Source organism: Podarcis liolepis, assembly GCF_965112155.1.
Source record: "Podarcis liolepis genome assembly, chromosome: 7".
NCBI classification, from domain to species: Eukaryota; Metazoa; Chordata; class Lepidosauria; order Squamata; family Lacertidae; genus Podarcis; species Podarcis liolepis.
The window spans coordinates 90,681,416-90,702,827 of record NC_139561.1 but is presented as its reverse complement, the minus strand read 5'-3'; the positions used below and the strand labels follow the sequence as shown (position 1 = coordinate 90,702,827).

The 21,412-nt window shown below is 48.4% G+C and overlaps 1 protein-coding gene across 1 annotated transcript in view; it reads left to right on the top strand.

The window, feature by feature from the left end:
* Positions 1–526: 526 nt before the first annotated feature.
* The window catches only part of EXOC3L2 (exocyst complex component 3 like 2), a 54,118-nt gene continuing 33,232 nt past the window's right edge, over positions 527–21,412 (top strand). Inside the window, exons 1-2 of the mRNA XM_083516148.1 lie at positions 527–827; positions 12,706–13,403. Coding sequence (XP_083372274.1) covers positions 12,728–13,403 — 676 coding nt within the window. The 5' untranslated portion in view covers positions 527–827; positions 12,706–12,727. The remainder of the gene's footprint in view (positions 828–12,705; positions 13,404–21,412) is intronic.

Sequence of the window (21,412 nt, the reverse complement as noted above, 5' to 3'; positions counted from 1 at the left end):
TGCCGTTTCGTTAACGTTGTTAAAACTGATTTATAGATCATAAATGCTGTATGGATTTGTTAATCATATAATAGGACTTTTGCTTTAATTGTGACGCTTAGCTTAATTTTTTTTAGCTGTTGCTTTAACAGTGTTTTATAGATTGCAGTTGTTTCGCCGACGATTTGTCGATTATTCTATATGACTTGTGCTGTGTTTGTGGTATTCTGTTGTGTTCTTATTATTTATCGTTTGCAAGCTGCTTTGGGAATCCTTTGAATGAAAAGCAACATTAATACTCTCCCCCCCCCCAAAAAAAAACAACAACACCAGTACGTGTGGTGGGGAGCTGGCGGACTGCGTCCACTCGTTTGCAAGGCGGAAGGAAAGGGCACTCTGCCCATGGTCAGGAGACCCTTTATTGTGACTTTGCACGCATCAGTTATTAGCCTTATTGCTGGGGGAAAACACATCACGGACATTCTCCCTCGCCCTGATCCAAAGGGTTTCCTCCCCCTCTCAAAAAAAAAGGAAAGGAAAAGGAAAATACGTCCCGCACTGTGGTCGCAGCTCCTTGACCCAGCAGCGCTAAGTGCGCCAGAAGGGTCGGTTTCCCTGATTATATAAAGCAGCAATTTTAACTACCGAGGCTACTGGGAGAGACATCCTCTCCAAAAAACAACAACGACAAAGAATCGAGCCCCAAGCTTCCTTCGCCTCAGAGGTCCCCACCTCCACTTTCCTCCTTCAGAGCAGCCGAGGAATCGCACAGAGCTGGAAGACGAGGAGTCGAGCGCGCAGAGAATGGACTGAGCACCAGGGATTGATCCAAAGGACGCACGAATCAGGTAGGGTCCTCCTCGTGCGCCCCCGTCCCCTGCCCCCCCCCCTGCAGTTTCCTGGAGGTGCAGGTTTCACTGCTGCTAAATGGTATTCTTTGCTCTTTTGATCTCCAGCTGTTCCCACCAGCCAGGGCGCAGCAGCCCCCTGTTCCCCCCACATTTTCCCACGGTCCTTATTTCACGTCTGCTTTTGCCGGCTGGGGATGCTTCGTGGGAAACGCTGCGCGCATCAGTTGCTAGAGTCGCCCTTCTTCAGGATCGGGTCGTCCCGTCCCGTCCCCCCCAGGATACACTCTGGGTGGGTAAGGGGGGGTGTATCAAGTCTCCCCCGAGCGCATGTGGCTAAATGCACACGCGCATGAACGTTAAGGCGTCGCGCAGAGTCTTAGTTTTACGCGCGCGCACTGCAAAATGCCAAGGTATATTTTTGCAAAGTTTTGTGAGGAATTATGTTCCGGGGGAGGCTGTAGCACAGAGTCTCCCGGTGTTAATGACCGATTGCATTTATATCCCGCATTTTTCTCCCGGCGACTCAAGGTGCCTCGCGTGATTCTTCCCCCTCATTTAATCCACGAAACAATCCTGTGAAGTTCTTGTTTAGTCGTTTAGTCGTGTCCGACTCTTCGTGACTCTCTGGACCAGAGCACGACAGGCACTTCTGTCTTCCACTGCCTCCCGCAGTTTGGTCAAACTCATGCTAGTAGCTTCGAGAACACTGTCCCACCATCTCCTCCTCTGTCGTCCCCTTCTCCTTGTGCCCTCCATCTTTCCCAACATCAGGGTCTTTTCCAGGGAGTCTTCTCTTCTCATGATGTGGCCAAAGTCTTGGAGCCTCAGCTTCAGGATCTGTCCTTCCAGTGAGCACTCAGGGCTGATTTCCTTCAGAATGGAGAGGTTTGATCTTCTTGCAGTCCATGGGACTCTCAAGAGTCTCCTCCAGCACCATAATTCAATACATCAATTGTTCAGCGATCAGCCTTCTTTATGGTCCAGCTCTCACTATTGGGAAAACCATAGCTTTAACTATACAGACCTTTGTTGGCAAGGTAGGTTAGGCTGAAAGAGGCCGAGTGGGGGGATTTGAACCCCAGTCTCCCAGTTCCTAGCCTGACGCTCCAACCACTACACCACACTGCCTCCAATGTGGGGACCCCTCAGGCGGTAACCCCTCATATGAAAATTATTCTGGAATGACAGGCATGGCCCTATTTCCATTTGCTCAGAGTTGCAAGTTATGCTTTCTTTTCCTTGAAAGTATCCCTCCTTTCTACCCCTGGCAAAATCTGATTCTATCAAGGTCTTCTTTCTCTCTCTCTCTTTTTTTAAATAAATTTTTATTAGTTTTTTTTAACGTATCATTTTCAACAGTAATTAAACATACTTTTGCATCTTATTCAAATTTTTGACTTCCATCAATCCTGCCTGATAATTTTCCAATCTAATCTCTCAGTATGCATTTCTTATTTTCCCTATTACACTTCAAACTCATAACCAGTATCTCTATCCTTTTCTACTTTGTAACACTTCGTATATCTCACCTTACAAAACTTCTTGTAGTAGCGTAATTTGTTGATTACAGTTGCTTTTGAAATAGTTTATATACTTCTTCCAATCTTCTGTAAATCTCTGGTCCCGCAGGTTTCAAATCCTTCCTGTCATTTTGTCCAATTCTGCATAGTCCATTAATTTCGTCTGCCATTCTTCTTTCATCGGAATTTCTTCTTGTTTCCATTTCTGGGCTAACAATACTCTTGCCGCTGTTGTTGCGTATAAAAAAAAATTAACATCTTGCCTATTAATGTCCTGACCTATAATATCAAGTAAGAATGCTTCTGGTTTTTTTAAAAAATGTATATTTTAACACCTTTTTCATCTCATTATATATCATTTCCCAGAAGTTCTTTACTTGCTTACATTCCCACCACATATGATAAAATGTTCCTTCTTTTTCTTTAAATTTCCAACATTTATTATTTGTCTTATACATTTTAGCTAATTTCACTGGTGTAATATACCATCTCCAAGGGACGCGGGTGGCGCTGTGGATTAAACCACTGAGCCTAGGGCTTGCCGATCAGAAGGTCGGCGGTTCGAATCCCTGCGACGGGGTGAGCTCCCGTTGTTCGGTCCCTGCTCCTGCCAACCTAGCAGTTCAAAAGCACCTCAAAGTGCAAGTAGATAAATAGGTACCGCTCCGGCAGGAAGGTAAACAGCGTTTCCGTGCGCTGCTCTGGTTCTCCAGAAGTGACTTAGTCATGCTGGCCACATGACCCGGAAGCTGTACACCGGCTGCCTCGGCCAGTAAAGCGAGATGAGCGCCGCAACCCCAGAGTCGGCCACGACTGGACCTAATGGTCAGGGGTCCCCTTTACCCTTTTTTAAATATGCCATCTATACATCAGAGGGCTGTCTTCTTCTCAGTCTAGCCTACCTCACAGGGTTGTTGTGGGTATTAAATGAGGAAGGGGGCAGACATGCATGCCTCCTTCAGCTCCTTGGATAACAAAAGTGTGGGATATAAATGCAAAAAAATGGGGCAAAAAAATATCCTGCAAATTGCTGCTTGCCTCCATGCAGCCAGGCAGCGAAGCACCGCAAACTCTGGGTGTAATTTTCTTTCTTTCAGGCCCCAGGCAGGTGAGTAGCCCAGGTGTGTGCAAGCACCTCTTCCCCCACCCCTCCATCTATTGCAGATCGCAAGGGGTGTAGCCAGTGTGGTGTAGTGGTTAAGAGCGGTAGTCACGTAATCTGGGAAACTGGGTTCGCGTCTCCGCTCCTCCACATGCAGCTGCTGGGTGACCTTGGGCCAGTCACACTTCTCTGAAGTCTCTCAGCCCCACTCACCTCACAGAGTGTTTGTTGTGGGGGAGGAAGGGAAAGGAGAATGTTAGCCGCTTTGAGACTCCTGAAGGGGAGTGAAAGGCGGGATATCAAATCCAAACTCTTCTTCTTCTTCTCTTTTTTTTTGGGGGGGGGGCTATTCACCTTAAAGTGGGGAGAAGGGCTGCAGCCCATTGGCAGAACTTTACATCTGTTTGCAGGCCTAATGTCCCAAGTAAACTTCCCACCATATAAGGTACATTGCCCATTCTGAAATTCTGCGCCGATCGCAGGTGTACAGTATGATTTGCGCTGAATGTAGGTCGACAAGGATTTTCTGACTCTCGACTGTTTCGTAACATCTGCAACAAAACTGCTATGCCCACCTGAGTTGGAGCCAGGAGTTGCGTGGAATATCTGGTTCTGGAATGGAAAGAGGCACCCTGCCCTTAAATTCTAATTGTTATGTCTTGTATGGCTACTGGGCTCTTGTTGGATGATCTTGAGGGTGTGTGTGTGTGATTCCTAGTAAAATTCAGCAAGCCTGCAGTCTACCTGCCTCTTAGGTACAGCTCCTGGCAATGAATGTGGCTCCTCTTGAGGAGGAGGAGGAAGAGGACAATTGATGCCCACATATACTGTATTTTTCGCTCCATAAGACACACCTGACCATAAGACGCACCTAGTTTTTAGAGGAGGAGAACAAGGGGAAAAAATATTCTGAACGAAACAATGGATGTATGATTTTTTTTTGGTGCAGACTGTAGCCATGGACATGCTATGTGATCTGATGGTGAATTTAAGGTGACCCAATGCAAAAATCCCGAGGATCCATGTGCTTTTACCCCCCCTCCCAGGCAGCCTCCTTTATCTCTAGAGTCCCTTATCTCCCTCCCAATCGCTTGCTGATCAGCTGATCAGCGGCTTTGTTTCAACACCCCCTTCCCTCTTGTTTGCCTTAGTGTCTTTTCCTTAGCTGGAACAGTTTTTTGCTCTTCCTGTTCTTCTAATTTCTCTCCTCATTGCTTTAATCTTCCTGTCTCCTCTCCTTGCAAGTTCGCTGTCTTTACCTCCCCACTCCCAGGCAGCCTCCTTTATCTCAAGCGTCCCTTATCTCTCTCCCGATCGGCAAACGATCAGCGGCTTTGTTTCAACACCCACTTCCCTCTTTCCAAAAAAAAAGAAAAGAAAAAAGCATGATCTGCTTTTCACCCCTGGACAATTTGGCTCCAGGGACCACGCATTCACTCCATAAGACACACAGACATTTCCCCTTACTTTTTAGGAGAAAAAAACCGTGCGTCTTATGGAGCGAAAAATACGGTAGGTTGCCAGTGGGGCTGAATTTATGCTGGGGCTCCCCAGAGCTCAGCCTTGAGAGAAAAAACAAGAGAGGCTTTGGGCATTTTAGGGACCAACAATTTTGCTGTGGCAGATTTAAAGCAGCTCTCCATTAAGGTGCCCCAGTGTTATTTGGGGTTATTTTTTTGCTGCAGTGCAAAAAGAAAAAAAGGAAGCTACACCACAGCTCCTACCAGCCCAAGTCGCGTGACGCTGGTTGTGTGGCTTTGCTGGCTGGCGCTGATAGTGAAGACTGCAACTCAGCGCCAGTGAAACCAGTCATATGATTCTGGGGCAGGTGGCAGAGTGGCAGGGCTGGTTGGTGCTGATAGGAAATGTAATCCATGATACCTGGAGGGCACTGGGTCGGGGAACTCCGGCTTCTAAGAATACAAGGCCTCTTGTGTAGCTCTTTAGAAGCTACAGCTGCTCCCCTACGAAGAAAGCTTGCAGAGTTTGGGACTTTTTAGTTTAGAGAAAAGTAAAGAGGCGACATGCTAGAAGTTTACAACATTAGGCCTGTCACAGAGAAAGTGCCTGGGGAAAAGTTACTCTCCCTCTCTCTCTCTTAACACCAGAATTTGTGGGCATCCAGCGACACAGGATGTTGGAAGATTCAGGACACATAAAAGGAAGCACTTCTTTATGCAGTGCATGTTAAACTGTGGAACTCCCTGCCACAGGAGGCCAACTTGGGTGGTTTTCTTCTTCTTTTTCTTCTTCTTTTTCTTCTTTTTCTTTTTCTTCTTCTTCTTCTTCTTTGCTTGTTTATTTATTGGTTTTCACATATTACATTACAATACAAATGTACCAAAGCCAACACCATTTCCTCCCCATCTCTCCATACATTTACATTTATATTTCCTCAATCCACCATATTATTCTTTTCTCCCTCCTCCCACTTCCCTCTGCCCCCACTCAATTTCCTCCAAATTACACAATTTACAATAATCTTTGCATTCCACAGTCTTCTCAAATCATCTATCTATTCTCATTATCTTTCCTTACAAATTTTTCTTCCCTCCAGTACTTCAAGTTTTAATCTAGGCATGTTAGCATATCTTTTTCTGAGCAATATTCATCAAGACATTTCCACTCCTTTTTTCATTTTTGATTAGACTGATTTCTTATTATAGCAATTAATTTTGCCAAAATTATATATTCATTTAGTTTACAAATCCATTCCTCCTCTGTGGGTATCGTTTGTGACTTCCGCCTAGCAGCAATCACTATTCTAGCAGCTGTACTTGCACACAGGAAAATTCTTTTCTTTCCCTGTAGTATCTCTTCATCTATCAGTCCGAGGAGATATGTCTCTGGTTTCTTTGTTATTGATATTTTCAACATCTTCTTTCGTTCTTCATGTACTACTATCCAAAATTTCTTAATTTCCTCACACCTCCACCACATATGTATTATTGTTCCTATTTCTTGGGTGGCTTTCAAACAGGATTGGACCAATTCATGGAGGAGGAGAGGGCTCTCAATGGCTACTAGCCATGATGATAATAATAATAATAATAATTTATTATTTATACCCCGCCCATCTGGCTGAGTTTCCCCAGCCACTCTGGGCGGCTTCCAATCACGTGTTAAAAACAATACAGCATTAAATATTAAAAACTTCCCTAAACAGGGCTGCCTTCAGATGTCTTTTAAAGATAGGATAGCTGCTTATTTCCTTCACATCTAAAGGGAGGGCATTCCACAGGGTGGGCGCCACCACCAAGAAGGCCCTCTGTCTGGTTCCCTGTAACCTCACTTCCCGCAATGAGGAGGCCCTTGGAGCTGGATCTCAATGTCTGGGCTGAATGATGGGGGTGGAGACGCTCCTTCAGGTATACAGGACTGAAGCCGTTTAGGGCTTTCAAGGTCAGCACCAACACTTTGAATTGTGCTCGGAAACATACTTTGCTCTTTGGTCGGAGGCAATAAATGCTTCTGGATCCCAGTTGCTGGAACCCATTAGGAGATAGTGTTTCTCTTGTGCCCGGATTCTGGTTGCTGGTTTCCCACAAGAGGCAGCTGGTCAGCCACTGTGAGAACAGGGGTGCTGGACTTGAGCTGCTTATACATTATAAGGAGCGCGACTCTCTGCTGTGCGTATATATACACGCAGGCTCTCCTCCTTGAGAAAAAACCGGTTTCCTGCCTCTCCATCCTGCTGTGTAATTTCCTCGTCTCCCAGAACTTCTGCGAAATTATGACTCAGGGTCTCCCAAATGGCCGGCCGCTCTGGAAGAACGGCCTGACTTCCAACGCCCCCACCCCCACCCCAAAGTCAGATCCGTACCACCCGTCAGAGCACACCCTGAGCGGGAAGAAACAGCAGGGATTCTCATTAAGACCCCTGGCATTCAAGCGGGCGCAATGCCAGAAACACGTACAGTACTGACTGTGTAGGAACGCAAAAAACTGTCTTTGTTGTTGTTGTTTAGTCGTTTAGTGGTGTCCGACTCTTCGCGACCCCCTGGACCAGAGCACGCCAGGCCCTCCTGTCTTCCACTGCCTCCCGCAGTTTGGTCAAACTCATGCTGGTAGCTTTGACAACACTGTCCCACCATCTCGTCCTCTGCCGTCCCCTTCTCCTTGTGCCCTCCATCTTTCCCAACATCAGGGTCTTTTCCAGGGAGTCTTCTCTTCTCCTGAGGTGGCCAAAGTCTTGGGGCCTCAGCTTCAGGATCTGTCCTTCCAGTGAGCACTCAGGGCTGATTTCCTTCAGAATGGAGAGGTTTGATCTTCTTGCAGTCCATGGGACTCTCCAGAGTCTCCTCCAGCACCGTAATTCAAAAGCATCCATTCTTCGGCGATCAGCCTTCTTTATGGTCCAGCTCTCACTTCCCTACATCACTACAGTGTACCTCTGGTTACATACGCTTCAGGTTACAGACTCCGCTAACCCAGAAATAGTACCTCGGGTTAAGAACGTTGCTTCAGGATGAGAACAGAAAATGCGTGGCGGCAGCAGGAGGTCCCATTAGCTAAACTGGTGCTTCAGGTTAAGAACAGTTTCAGGTCAAGAACGGACCTCCGGAACAAATTAAGTACTTAACCCGAGGTACCACTGTACTGGGAAAGCCATAGCTTTAACTATACGGACGCAAAAAACTGCCTTAGCCTCAGGCAACTGGCCTGCCTAGTTAAGTCTACACTGACTGGCAGCAGCTGTCCAGGATTTCAGGCAGGGGGCACTCCCAGCCCTACCCGGAGATGCTGTTAGCACCTGAACCCAGGACATTCTGCATCCAAAGCAGGTGTCTGCAAACGGGAGCATTTACATGGGAGGAGAGAGATATTTGAAACTGGATTGTAGCCCCTGTATGTGTTGCAGATGTGATGTGGACAAAGAAGAGCCAGAAAGAGGATTTTAAAAAGAAGGAAGGATAGAAAAAGGTCTCATGGATCTCTCTTGCAGGGTCCCCTCCCTTCTGCCTTCCCGGAATGAGGGCAGTTTTAAGAGAAGGCAGGTCACGTGGCAGCAAGGGGAGGGTCCATAGACTGGCAGATAAATCTGCTATCAGCTGGTCATTGGAGACACTTCCACACAGAGAGAGGTTCAGCTGTTATCTGGCTGGCGTGAAAAAGCAGGAGCGAAAAAGCATGGAAACTCAGGTAGGGCTTCCTGTACGCTGACTTTGGGTCAACCCAGCTCTGGGGATTCCCAGTGTGGAAGATCCCTTCTTCATAAACTTCCTGCTCCCACACTGTGGGTCCCTGGTCCCGGTCAAGTCTTTGCAGAGGGGTGCAAGGGTCAAGCAGGGCTTGGACCCCTTGCGCTCTCTCTGGGGGGCTGCCTTTCCTGGTGCCCCGTGTGGCCCAGATGTGTTTCTATTTATTTTTAAAAAAACTTTTTAAATTGAGTTTTCAGGGTTTTTTTTCATTTCAAAATAAACATTTTGCAAACTTTAACATACCCAATGACTTCCCTTCTTCTCCTCCCACGGTTCATATCACATATCATACATTCCTGCACATTTTGCTGTAACCATTCAAATCAGTTTCCCCCTTTTACATCCAATATTGTTTACTCTGTTTAATTTATCTTCATGCTGCCAGCGTTTTGAGCTGTGTACAATTATTTTCTGCGTATTCAATAATTATTCTCCACTCTTCTTTAAATATGCATTATTCTTGCTCTCTTATTCTGTGTATTAAGCTTGCAAGTTCTCCATATTCTAACGTCTTAACGTTGCCAATCCTCTCTGTGGGACCTGGCTCACTTTCCATTTGGGGGCTAACAGAACTACGCAGACCATCTTGTGCTCCTTGGAGAAAAATGGCGGGATGTAAGTGGTTTAATTTGGTTGTCTATTTTCTGACGCGGTTTATGACGACTTCTTGTTGGGATATGAGTGGCCGCTCGCTAACACTTCTGTTGTAGTTATGTGCTTTTTTCATGTTGTAAGCCGCCCAGAGCATGGTTTGAACAGTGGAAAGGTGGCATACAAGTAAGATTATGTATGTATAAATGCGATAAAGTTAAAGGTACCCCTGACCGTTAGGTCCAGTCGTGGACGACTCTGGGGTTGCAGCGCTCATCTCGCTTTATTGGCCAAGGGAGCCGCTGTACAGCTTCCGGGTCATGTGGCCAGCATGACTAAGCCGCTTCTGGCGAACCAGAGCAGCACACGGAAATGCCGTTTACCTTCCCTCCGGATTGGTACCTATTTATCTACTTGCGCTTGGACGTGCTTTTGAACTGCTAGGTTGGCAGGAGCAGGGACCGAGCAACGGGAGCTCACCCCATCACAGAGATTTGAACTGCCGACCTTCCGATTGGCAAACCCAAGGCTCTGTGGTTTAGACCACAGCGCCACGTTTTATTTACCCATATATGCACCTGAGTTTTGATGGAGGGAGTGCAGAACGTTTCACCTCAAAAAGTGCCTCTGGTTGCGTCTCCTAGAGCTTCATGAAACCTGGGGTCCAGAGCAGAAGGCAGCCGCGCTCCCCAATCTCTCCCTAATAAAATAATAATAATAATAATAATAATAATAATAATAATAATAATAATAATAATAATAATAATAATATATTATTTATACCCCGCCCATCTGGCTGGGTTTCCCCAGCCACTCTGGGCAGCGTCCAACAAAACACTAAAATGCAATAACCTATTAAACATTAAAAGCTTCCCTAAACAGGGCTGCCTTCAGATGTCTTCTAAAAGTTTGGTAGTTGCTTTTCTCTTTGAGATCTGGTGGGAGGGCGTTCCACAGGGCGGGTGCCACCACCAAGAAGGCCCTCTGCCTGGTTCCCTGTAACTTGGCTTCTCGCAGTGAGGGAACTGCCAGAAGGCCCACGGCGCTGGACCTAAGTGTCCGGGCAGAACGATGGGGGTGGAGACACTCCTTCAGACGCTCCCAGCCAGCCTCCATGGAGTTTTGCTGCCCCACATCCTTTTAGCTGTTTCCAAAACCCTCCGGCAAAAGGACACTTTTTTCCTGTGCTGACATCAGGCTCCTCATAACCCTGGTGCCCTCTCCCTCCCAACTTTTTTTTTTTTTATCTCCCCCCATTACTCAGGGCAGATGAAGGACAGTAATTGCCTTGTTAATCACTCTTAATGGTCCTGTCCTCTGGTCTCTTTGTTTCTTAATGGCACCTCTATCCACTGATCTCCTGAACAGGAAAACCAGTGTAGTCTGTACTTTTACAACCCCTGTCAGCGCACCTTAATTCTCTAAACACTGATTAAACCCCAACAGCCAGGAATCTAGGGGGAGTCAGGGCACCCCCAAATCCATAACAGTACAATAAGTCAGACCTAGGTTAGATCTGCAAGCCATTTGTTGCTATGAGCTGACAGTCGGCTTAACGGCAAAGGCAGATCTGGGCTGAAGACATGTTTCTCTTTTCACCTTTTCTTAAATATCATGGCCTAGCGAGCTTCTAAAACTTTCATGTACACCTCCCTCTGTGCTTCCCCCCCCCCCGTCCTCTGTTAAGCTTGCATTTCAGCACGATTGCAATAAACACACATGGTGTGGTGTAGTGGTTAAGAGAGGTAGTCTCGTAATCTGGGGAACCGGGTTCGCGTCTCCACTCCTCCCCATGCAGCTGCTGGGTGACCTTGGGCCAGTCACACTTCTCTGAAGTCTCTCAGCCCCACTCACCTCACAGAGTGTTTGTTGTGGGGGAGGAAGGGAAAGGAGAATGCTAGCCGCTTTGAGACTCCTTCGGGTAGTGATGAAGCGGGATATCAAATCCAAACTCTTCTTCTTCCTCTATATTAAGAACAAGTCCCATTTTAATATCCAACCTTATGCTGATTTCAACCTGCTGTGACAGTATTCATCTATGCTCCTTATCCATGGCTTATCCATAAATGAAGAATAATAATAAGATTTGGGGAACGGGGGTTGGAATTTGATTTTGGTTAGGATTTCAAGGGTATATGCTGAGGCCGGGCACCTGTGAAAAACAAGCAAAGCTCCCGAAAACATTATTATTATTGTTATTGTTGTTGTTTTTATTATATCCCACCCATCTGAATGGATTGCCCCAGCTTCCAACAGATATAAAAACAGAAGGAAACATTACACATTAAAATATTAGCCTTGGTGAAGACTTGATGCTTCCATCCCCCAAAAAGTTTTTGATTTGAGTTTCCACTGAAACGAGGCTGCATTTTAATGTTTTAATGTTGTATTTTAATCTTGTTTTTAAAGTTGTACAGTGGTACCTCAGGTTAAGTGCTTAATTCGTTCCGGAGGTCCATACTTAACCTGAAACTGTTCTTAACCTGAAGCACCACTTTAGCTAATGGGGCCTCCTGCTGCCGCCGCGCCGCCGGAGCACGATTTCTGTTCTCATCCTGAAGCAAAGTTCTTAACCTGAAGCACTATTTCTGGGTTAGCGGAGTCTGTAACCTGAAGCGTATGTAACCTGAAGCGTATGTAACCTGAGGTACCACTGTATTTCAATCAGTTGTTTTTATATCTGCTGTTAGCCGCCCTGAGCCTGGTCTTAGCTGGGGAGGGCGGGGTATAAATAAAATTTATACCTGTGGAAAACAAGCAAAGCTCCCAAAGCATTATTGTTGTTGTTGTTGTTGTTGTTGTTGTTGTTGTTGTTGTTGTTGTTGTTGTTGTTATACCCCACCGATCTGAGTGGATTGCCCCATCTCCCCTGGGTGGCTTCCAACATACCGTATTTTTCGCCCTATAGGACACACCATCCCATAAGGCGCACCTAGTTTTTTGGGGGGGAAATAAAGGGGGGGAAATTATTTTTTCCCCAGGCGCGGGGCTGGGGCGGGGGAGGCCCGAGCATCCCCCGACCCCAGCCCCCAAACAGGCAGCTCTCTGCAAGCCATGGGAGCCCAGCGCTGGCTCCCGCTGCTTGAGGAGAGGTCCGCGAAGCCTGGACGCGCTGAGATCAGCGCGCGCAGGCTTCGGGATGCCGGCAACTCTCCCCAAGCAGCGGGAGCGCTCCCACTGCTTGTGGAGAGGTCTGCGAAGCCTGGAGAGCGAGAGGGGTCGGTGCGCACCGACCCCTCTCGCTCTCCAGGCTTCAGCGAAAGCCTGCATTCGCCCCATAGGACGCACACACATTTCCCCTTCATTTTTGGAGGGGAAAAAGTGCGTCCTATAGGGCGAAAAATACGGTATATAAAAACAGAAGGAAACATTACACATTAAAATGTTCAGAATGTCTCCCCAAAACCTCCTCAGCCTCTCCCATTGCAACCACTTGACCATTTTTCCACCTTCCCTTCCAGGTCCTGCAGCGCGTTGGCTGCCATGCCGGTCCTTAAGAACCCCTGCAAGCCCAAGATGGCCAACGGCGACACCAGCGGCGGCTCGCTGATCCTTGAGAAGGAAAGCCACCGGGGAACCAACCCTTTTGAGGAAGACCTTGAGGAGAACGAGAGAGACTCTTTCCTGGGCAGCGATTCCCCCGAGAGCAGGAACCCTTCCCCGGACGGCGGCAGCGGCACCTTCGAGCGGGGCCTTTTCAACGGCAGCCCCGAGGGGCACTACAGGCGGCGGGCGACGCTGGAGAAGCTGGTGGGGCTGTCCCCCTTCCGCATGGGCAAAGGGAAGAAGAGCGGCGAGAAGAAGTCCCCCGGGGAGAAGGGCTCGGACAGGAGGTCCTTTTTGGGACGCATGATGATCCCCTTGACGGAGGGCAACCAGGGGACACCGGAGAAGAGGAAGACCCGGCGCAGCTCCGAAGACTTCAGCCTGCTCCAGCTCCTGAACGGCCGCCGCAAGGAGAGCCTCTACGGTCTCGACTGCGGCCTCTCGGAGAAGGAGAACGGCGGTGGGGGAGACAAGCGCATGTCCTTTCTCAAGATCGGGCTGGGAGGGAAGGTGCGCAGGGCTTCGCTGGTGGAGAAGCTCAACCAGGCCGAGGCGCCGGATCCGGCCCCCGTCACAGAGGAGGCTGAGGTCAAGGTCAAGGAGCCGCTTTCTGGTGAGTCTGTCATTTTTGCCTTCTTCTGCAGGAGAGTTCCCCAGCCTTCATGTTGGAGTTGTTGTTAATAATAATAATAATAATAATAATAATAATAATAATAATAATACAGTGGTGCTCCACAAGACGAATGCCTCGCAAGACGGAAAACCCGCTAGATGAAAGGGTTTTCCGTTTTTGAGCTGCTTCGCAAGACAATTTTCCCTATGGGCTTGCTTTGCAAGACGAAAACGTCTTGCAAGTGTTCCGATTTTTTTTCCGCTTTCCCCCCCTTTTTCTAAGCCGCTAAGCCGCTAATAGCCTTTTAGCCGCCAATCCGCTAATCCTTTAATAGCCGCTGAGCCTTTAATAGCTGCTAAACCGCTAATAGCGCTAATCCGCTAATAGGGTTGCTTCGCAAGACGAAAAAACCGCTAGATGAAGAGACTCGAGGAACGGATTAATTTCGTCTTGCGAGGCACCACTGTAATTTATTATTTGTACCCCGCCCATCTGGCTGGGTTTCCCCAGCCACTCTGGGTGGCTTCCAACAAAAATTAAAAATACATTTCACACATTAAAAACCTCCCTGAACAGGGCTGCCTTCAGATGTCTTCTAAATGTCAGGTACAGTGGTACCTCGGGTTAAGTACTTAATTCGTTCCGCAGGTCCGTTCTTAACCTGAAACTGTTCTTAACCTGAAGCACCACTTTAGCTAATGGGGCCTCCTGCTGCTGCTGTGCTGCCGGAGCACAATTTCTGTTCTCATCCTGAAGCAAAGTTCTTAACCCGAGGTAATATTTCTGGGTTAGTGGAGTCTGTAACCTGAAGAGTATGTAACCTGAAGCGTATGTAACCCGAGGTACCACTCTAGTCGTTTATCTCTTTGACATCTGATGGGAGGGCGTTCCACAGGGCGGGTGCCACCACCAAGAAGGCCCTCTGCCTGGTTCCCTGTAGCTTTGCTTCTCGCACTGAGGGAACCGCCAGAAGGCCTTCGGCGCTGGACCTCAGCATCCGGGCAGAACGATGGGGGTGGAGACGCTCCTTCAGGTCTACTTGACCGAGGCCATTTAGGGCTTTAAAGGTCAGCACCAACACTTTGAATTGTGCTTGGAAACATACTGGGAGCCAATGTAGGTCTTTCAGGACTGGTGTTATATGGTCTCAGCGGCCGCTCCCAGTCACCAGTCTAGCTGCCGCATTCTGGATTAGTTGTTTTGTTCTTGCTTCTATACACAGTGGAACTTCGGTTGCCGAACGTTTTGGCTTTCGAACGTCGACAACCCAGAATGCTTCTGTTTTCGAACGCGCCTTGGCTTATTCAGTTTTTTCCTCCATTGGTTCACCCCCTAGCTCTTCTGCATTTTTCGAAGCCTTCTAATGTTTAGCTGGAATCTCCTTTCTCGTTGGGTCATCCCCTCTGGAACAGCGGAAAAGGAGCTTTCTCCTTCTTCTATGTGACAGCCTTTCGCCTATTTGAAAGCGGCTGGCATATCCCCTTCACAATGTACACTGTTCTGGAGAGAGCTGGTGTGTGCAGTGCTGTGATGGACACTGTGCAAAGACAGGACACTGTGTAAGCCAGCTTCCTATGTTCTGACGGGATCAGCCTTGGCCCAGAACCTCACAGAATCGACCCGGCCGTTTCTCATCGAAAAGACTTTAATGTTGAGCTGTTGAAAGTTGTGCTTTGGCAGCTGATCTTTGGCTGTCTGCAAAGTCCTTCCCAAGGGGACTGGAAACAAGACCTGATGGTTTTATTTTTTTTCCCCTCTTCGCTCCAGAGCCAGCCTGTTTACACAGGTTATGACTGGGGAGAAGCTAATGAACGGGTCTTTCTTTTTTTGCTTATTTTTTGCTTTTTGTTCTCCCCGGCTCATTGTTCCAGCCTGATTGACCCTCCTGATTGCAGAGGTAGAAATGCAGCCCATTGACCTTGCTGGAGAATGTGCCCAGAGGGAAGGAAAAAGACTCCAAGAGCGCTTGGGAGAGAGCAGGGCAAAGGGGGGGAAATGAATATGCAATTCAACTTTGCTCCACAAGCCTGGAGAGAGAGCCTTCCTTCCTCTCCCAAAATTTCAGCCGCTTGCCAAAGATAGCCTCCATCACCCTAGATTGCAAGACTGAAAACAACCCCCCCCCCTCTCCTTATAAAACTGTGTCTCACGCCTCTGTTTGCTTGCTTGTTTGCCTGGCTGCCTTCTGCTGCCCCAGCACAGAATCATAGCATTGTTGAGTTGGAAGGGACCACGAGGGTCATCTAGTCCAACCCCCTGCAACGCAGAAATCTTCTGCCCAACGTGACCCGCAAAACACCCATTTCGAAGATCTGCAGTGCTCAGAAACTCCCCCCAAAGCATTCTTCTTAATTAAAAAAACAACACCTATAAAATCAGTCATTAATTTGCCTTTATATCCCAACTTTTCCTCCAATCAGCTGAAGGTGACACACATGGTTCTCTCCTTATTCACCCCATCCCCACAACAACCTTGTGAGGGAGGCTAGGCTGAGAGGTAGGCTAGACTGCCTGCCCCACAAGCCTCATGGCGAAGTGGGGAATTCGAACCCAGGTCTTCCGGGTCCCAGCCTGACACTATAACGAACCGCTGCACCACACTGGCTCTTGAATGCAACCAGACGTGGCAATTCGTATTATTTATTTGTTAGTTCTTCAACTAAGGTCCCGGGATGGGCTACAGCAATTTAATCACAGTACTGAAAACGTTTTAAAACAAGTGGCGCTGTGGTCTAAACAGAGCCTAGGGCTTGCTGATCAGAAGGTCAGCGGTTCAAATCCCTGCGACGGGGTGAGCTCCCGTTGCTCGGTCCCTGCTCCTGCCAACCTAGCAGTTCAAAAGCACATCAGAGTGCAAGTAGATAAATAGGTACCGCTCCGGCAGGAAGGTAAACGGCGTTTGCGTGCGCTGCTCTGGTTTCGCCAGAAGCAGCTTAGTCATGCTGGCCACATGACCTGGAAGCTGTCTGCAGACAAACACCGGCTCCCTCGGCCTGTAGAGTGAGATGAGCGCACAACCGCAGAGTCGTCTGGGGTACCTTTACCTTTACAGTCACAAAAGACTCGTAAAAACATACACCTTGGGCAGGGGTCAGCAAACATTTTCAGCAGGTGGCCGGTCCACTGTCCCTCAGACCTTGGGGGGGGGGGGGGCGGACTAATTTTTTTTGGTGGGGGGGAATGAACCAATTCCTATGCCCCACAAATAACTCAGAGATGCCTTTTAAATAAAAGGACACATTCTACTCATGTAAAACATGCTGATTCCCGGACTGTCCGCAGGCTTGATTTAGAAGGTGATTGGGCCGCATCCGGCCCCCGGGCCTTAGGTTGCCGACCCATGACCTTGGGTATCAAAACGCCAGGGTGAACAGGTGTACAATGTCAGGTGTGCAATGAAGGTTCAGGGATGTCTCTGTGTGGGGAAGGAGTTCCACAGTTTAGGGGCTGCCCTAGAGAAAACTGTCTCCCGCTGGGCCACCCCACAAGCCTCTGAGGGTAGAGGAACTGCCAACTCCGGCCAGCTCAGCACCCAAGAGCAGGGCTGGCCCAAGAGGGGCGAACCACAAAATGTTGTGCGCCCCCACAATGGTGTGAGTGAAGATCTACAGCAGGAACAAGGGCAGGAGGAATCGTAGAACTGTAGAATTGGAAGGGACGCCGAGAGTCCAACCCGTGGCAAGGCAGGAATCTTTTGCCCAATGTGGGGTTTGAACCCATATAAGAGTCTCATGTCTACTGACTGAGCTGGGGGCAGCAGCCATGGGCATACGCGAGATTTATTTTTGGGGTGCAGGCTTTAAGTTTGGGCGGCAGAACCGACTTACCTGAGATGCAATTGGTCATTTAGTTAAGGATTTTTGTTTATTTACTTGATTTGGCGGGGGGGCAGCTGCCCCTCTGCCAACCCCCAGCTATGCCCATGGCTGCAGCCCCTGTTTTCCGCCAAGGGGCTGCTGTAGAGGTGACATAGAGGGTTGCCAAAGAGGCAACAAAACTGGCCTCCTAGACCAGGGAGAAGAGTCGGTGGAAGAAGATCGGAAGAAATTTAAAGACTATTTACAGAAATATTGTAAAATTAATGAATGTTAGAAAGATGTTGGATAGAAACTAAGGGGTTTTTAGCTGCAATACTATAAGGGAATATGAAAAATGGATTATTAATAGGTAAAGATTTAATGTTATAATATTTTAAGATTAAAGATTTGGATAAAAAAAGAGGGGAAGGATGGGAAGGATTTGCTGAACCAACAAACTGAATTGGAATACAAAAAAGGGAGGCGTGAGGAGGTCCGGGAAATAAGCTAATGAAAAATAAGTAATGGAAAGATGGGGTTGTTTTTAATTATTTTTATTTTGTATTTTTCTTTTTTTTCCTTTTTATTTTGCAATATTTTGAAAATCTTAATAAATATTTTATAAAAAACAAAAACAAAACTGGCCTCCTAGGGGCAGACTGCAGTAGCCAATGCATTCCTGGCCGTCCCTCTGCATCCTGCCGCCTGAGGCCATCGCCTCGCCTTGCCTCTTGGGGGGGTGGGCCCTGCCTGAGAGGGTCTGCCAGGAAGGAGGTGGGTTTCCAGGTCCTCAGAGCCTGGGTCCCCAACGTGAGCACCTCAAATTGGGCCCTGAAACGACCCGGGCACCCTCTCCGCTGGTTTCAAAACGGGGGTTTCTATGGCTGAGCAGAAGCGGCCCAATTTTGCCCAGGTTGCCCAGCGCCATGGGGCTTCCACCCCACCCCGACCGGCAGGGGTCAAGCTTGTGTTTCTGTATCCGTGCGTCTGCCATCCCATGCGGGGAAGATCTTGAGTCCTGGCAGCCGTTCCGCCCAGGGTGGTGGGAGGCTGCTGTATAAATACACAGCGGAGGCAGCTAACGGAAGCAATAAGTTAAACAACATGTTTCTGGGGCTGAGAGAGGTGAGGACTGCGGCCGGGAGCCAGTTCTGTTGCCCCTGACCCCACCATCGGGCTGCACGCACCGCTGCAACGAGTAGAGCCGGCACCCAAAGCACCGAGGCTGATGGGGTGCCCCTCAGCCAGTGGAGCTGTGAGCTTACGGGCAAGGAGCAACCTGCGACCCATAAGATGTCCTTGGGTCTCCCAGCTCTCATCGGGGTCGGTCAAGGTCATTTAGGACGATGGAGGTTGTGGCCCAGTGGCTCCCAAATGTTTTTTTGGGGCCCCCCACCCGCTTGGTTCCATGAACTTGTCCCCCACCCCCATTGCCCGCTATCCTGCCCGATAAAAAAGCATTATTCGGAAGAGCAGTTTGCATGGCCTGCTAAGGAATACTGTAGCACACTCTGATTCAAAACGAGGGGCAATTGCCGTATTTTTAACTCTATAAGACGCGCCTAGTTTTTAGAGGAGGAAAACAAGAAAAAAAATATTCTGAACGAAACAGTGGGTGTATGATTTTTGTGGTTCATGCTGTCGCCACAGACATGTGATTTGATGGTGAGTTTGGGGTAGCTCAATGCAAAAATCCACGTGGATCCGTGCTTTGTAACCACGTTTTTGCGCCATTGCGGCCCCAGGCAACAGTGGGTGCGTGATTTTTTTGGTGCAGGCTGTAGCCATGGACATGCTATGTGAGCTGATGGTGAATTTGGGGTGACCCAATGTAAAAATCCTGAGGATCCATGGGCTTTTACCTCCCCCCTCCCAGGCAGCCTCCACTAGGGTCCCTTATCTCTCTTCCGATCCCACCGATCAGCTGTTTCCTTTCAACACCCCCTTCCCTCTTCTGAAGAAGTGTGCATGCACACGAAAGTTCATACCAAGAACTAACTTAGTTGGTCTTTAAGGTGCTACTGGAAGGAATTTTTTTATTTTGACTATGGCAGACCAACACGGCTACCTATCTACTACCCTTCCCTCTTGTTTGCCTTAGTGTCTTTTCCTTAGCTGGAGCAGTTTTTTGCTCCTCCTTTTCTTCTAATTTCTCTCCTCATTGCTTTAGTCTTCCTGTCTCCTCTCCTTGCAAGTTCGCTGTCTTTACCTCGCCCGCTTCCAGGAAGCCTCCTTTATCTCTAGTGTCCCTTATCTCCTTCCCCGATCGCTTGCCGATTAGCGGCTTTGTTTCAACACCCACTTCCCTCTTTCCAAAAAAAGAGAGCATGATCTGTTTTTTGCCCCTGGGCAATTGGGCTCCAGGGACCACGCATTTGCTTCACAAGATGCACAGACATTTCCCCTTACTTATTAGGAAGAAAAAAGTGTGTCTTGTGGAGTTAAAAATACGGTAATTGCACATTTATTCAGAGTCCCATTAAAACTCTTCAGTTGAATTAATTTCTGCAAAAGAGATGAACTTGATCCAGAGCTTTTCAAAGCCTGGCCATCCTTTGCACCTCCAGTGCCCATCCAGTGTCACCGCTTTCCCTCTTGATATCCCACCTTTGCCTCCCAAAGGATGGTTCCTGCCCCCTTTCAACCCCCACTACGACCCTGTGAGGTAGGTTAGGCTGAGAGGGGGCGACTGGCCACTGGGGCTTCATGGTTGAGTGGTGATTCGAACTCTAGTCTGACACTCTAATCCAGGGGTCAGCAAGGTTTACCACCCATGGGCCGGATCACTCCCACGGAGATCGTCCGTGGGCCGGACTGGCGCAGCGCAATGCCAGAAATCGCGTCTGCGCATGTCCGCAGTGCCGGAAATCACTTCTGCGCATGCCCAGACGCTGAAAATCATGGCTGCGCAGAAGCGATTTTCGGCATCTGGACATGTGCAGACGTGATTTCCGGTATCTGCACATGCGCAGATGTGATTTCAGGCGCCGCTCAGCGTGTCGCTGCACCGCGCTGTGCTGGTTTAGCGCAGCATGCGGGGGACTTGCCGAATGGGCGACTTGGTTTGGGGGTGGGTCGTGGGCAGGTAAAACGGTTTTCGTGGGCTGCATCCGGCCCATAGGCCGAACGTTGCCAACCCCTGCTCTAACCCATGGGTAGGAAAACTAAGGCACGGGGGCCGGATGCGGCCCAATCATCTTCTAAATCCAGCCTACGGACGGTCAGCGTGTTTTTACATGAGTAGAATGTATCCTTTTATCCTTCTGGCGGTTCCCTCCCTGCGAGAAGTGAGGTTACAGGGAACCAGACAGAGGGCCTTCTTGGTAGTGGCGCCCTGTGGAATGCCCTCCCTTTAGATGTGAAGGAAATAAGCAGCTATCCTATCTTTAAAAGACATCTGAAGGCAGCCCTGTTCAGGGAAGCTTTTAATATTTAACACTGTACTGTTTTTAACACTTGTTTGGGAGCCGCCCAGAGTGGCTGGGGAAACTCAGCCAGATGGGCGGGGTATAAATAAATTATTATTATTATTATTATTATTATTATTATTATTATTATTATATTTAAAATGCATCTCTGGGTTATTTGTGCGGCATAGGAATTGGTTCACTTTTCCCCCTTCAAAATATAGTCCGGCCCACCACATGGTCTGAGGAACGCTGGACCGGCCCCCTGCTGGAAATGTTTGCTGACCCCTGCTCTAACCACTAAACTGCGCTGGCTCTCCATTCATCTAGTCGAGTTCCCTACAGGGTCTCATGCTATCTGAGATTCTTTGAAGTGGAGTTGAGAGGGGTTGACTCTACATGCAAAGCACCTACTCCATCACTGTGCTGTGGTGTCTCCCATCATCCACCAAGGATGGGTCGCTGGTGGGGTGTACAGGGTCTTATTTATTTATTTATCCATTTGTTTGTTTGTTATACAGTGGTATCTCGGGTTACATACGCTGCAGGTTACATACACTTCAGGTTACAGACTCCGCTAACCCAGAAATAGTGCTTCAGGTTAAGAACTTTGCTTCAGGATGAGAACTGAAATCGTGCTCTGGCGGCGCGGCGGCAGCGGGAGGCCCCATTAGCTAAAGTGGTTCTTCAGGTTAATAACAGTTTCAGGTTAAGTACAGACCTCCAGAACGAATTAAGTACTTAACCCAAGGTACCACTGTACCACCCTTCATCCGTAAATCTCGGGGTGGTTCACAATATTAAA